This window comes from Carlito syrichta, unplaced genomic scaffold, assembly GCF_000164805.1.
Source record: "Carlito syrichta isolate Samal-C Ts95f unplaced genomic scaffold, Tarsius_syrichta-2.0.1 Scaffold113509, whole genome shotgun sequence".
NCBI classification, from domain to species: domain Eukaryota; kingdom Metazoa; phylum Chordata; class Mammalia; order Primates; family Tarsiidae; genus Carlito; species Carlito syrichta.
The window spans coordinates 6,039-7,098 of record NW_007057605.1 but is presented as its reverse complement, the minus strand read 5'-3'; the positions used below and the strand labels follow the sequence as shown (position 1 = coordinate 7,098).

General features: G+C 58.5%; 1 protein-coding gene across 2 annotated transcripts in view; it reads right to left on the bottom strand.

Annotated features, from left to right (window-relative positions):
- Positions 1-177: 177 nt before the first annotated feature.
- LOC103274079 (39S ribosomal protein L23, mitochondrial-like) overlaps positions 178-1,060 on the bottom strand; it is a 6,660-nt gene continuing 5,777 nt past the window's right edge. For both annotated transcript variants that reach the window (XM_008071551.2, XM_008071557.1), the window contains one exon: positions 178-401. In XM_008071551.2, coding sequence (XP_008069742.1) covers positions 240-401 — 162 coding nt within the window. In that variant the 3' untranslated portion in view covers positions 178-239. The remainder of the gene's footprint in view (positions 402-1,060) is intronic.

Here is a 1,060-nt window from a genome sequence, read left to right as displayed (position 1 = left end):
ACACACACACACACACACACACACACACACACACACATGCACGCACTCATATGCATCCACACTCATATGTATGCATCCACACACACACACACACACTCGCATACATGCATTAACTCACAGCCCAGTTCTGCTGCAGCAGCATCTGAGACCCAGAGCCCATGCAGGAGATGACACGTGTAGCCTCCCCATACAGCAGGGCCTTTATTGAGGTGTCGACCTACTGGGCGGTGGCTGTGGTATCACAGGCCAAACCAGTCGGGGATGTCAGCACGCCGGGGGTCACTTCTCGGCCTCTGCGGCCCGCTCTCCAGGAGCTGGCTCTGCGTCTTCTCCAGGGAGCCCTCGGGGCTGGGGTCCTTCTCAGGAAACAGGTCTGGGAACGTGAAAGTCTGTCCATGGGCCTGAGGGAGAATGCAGGCTCCATATAACCGTGGGATCCCAGGTGGCTTGGGACCCCAGAGAGGCCAGCCGCCCTCCAGGTCAGCCCCACCCTGGACCCTCGGGCAGTGTCCCTGCCCGGAGAATAAACACCTGGGCATGGCCTCCAGAACTGCCCCTTCTCCAACACTCCCCATGTGTCCTGGAGTCTGAGCCCATCCTGGGCTCGCATGGCAGCACAGCCAGGTGCCTGCTCACCAGGCAGGTGACCTTAGTCAGTAAACCTGGGCCAGTCCACCCCCCGCAGAGAGCATGGTCTTGAGACACATGAGTTGTGGCAGCCACTGCATGCAGTCCAGAGCTGCCACAGGGTCCACCCTCCACCGGGATGGCACTGTGGCCACCTGTACGCAGTGCTCACTGCCTACACGGGCGAGTTACATTTCACAGAGCGAGGTGCTTCTGGTGGTTTTCTGAGCTAGGGGACCCCAAGATGACATTTTAAAATGAAAATAAGCCAGGCTCAGTGGCTCAGCCTGTAATCCTGCGCCTTGGGAGGCTGAGGTGAGTGGATTGCCTGAGCCCGCGGGTTCAAGACCCGCCTGGGCAACTTGGCGAGACCTCATCTCTACAATAAATCAAAAAATTAGCCGGGCGTGGTAGTGCACACCTGTAGTTCCAG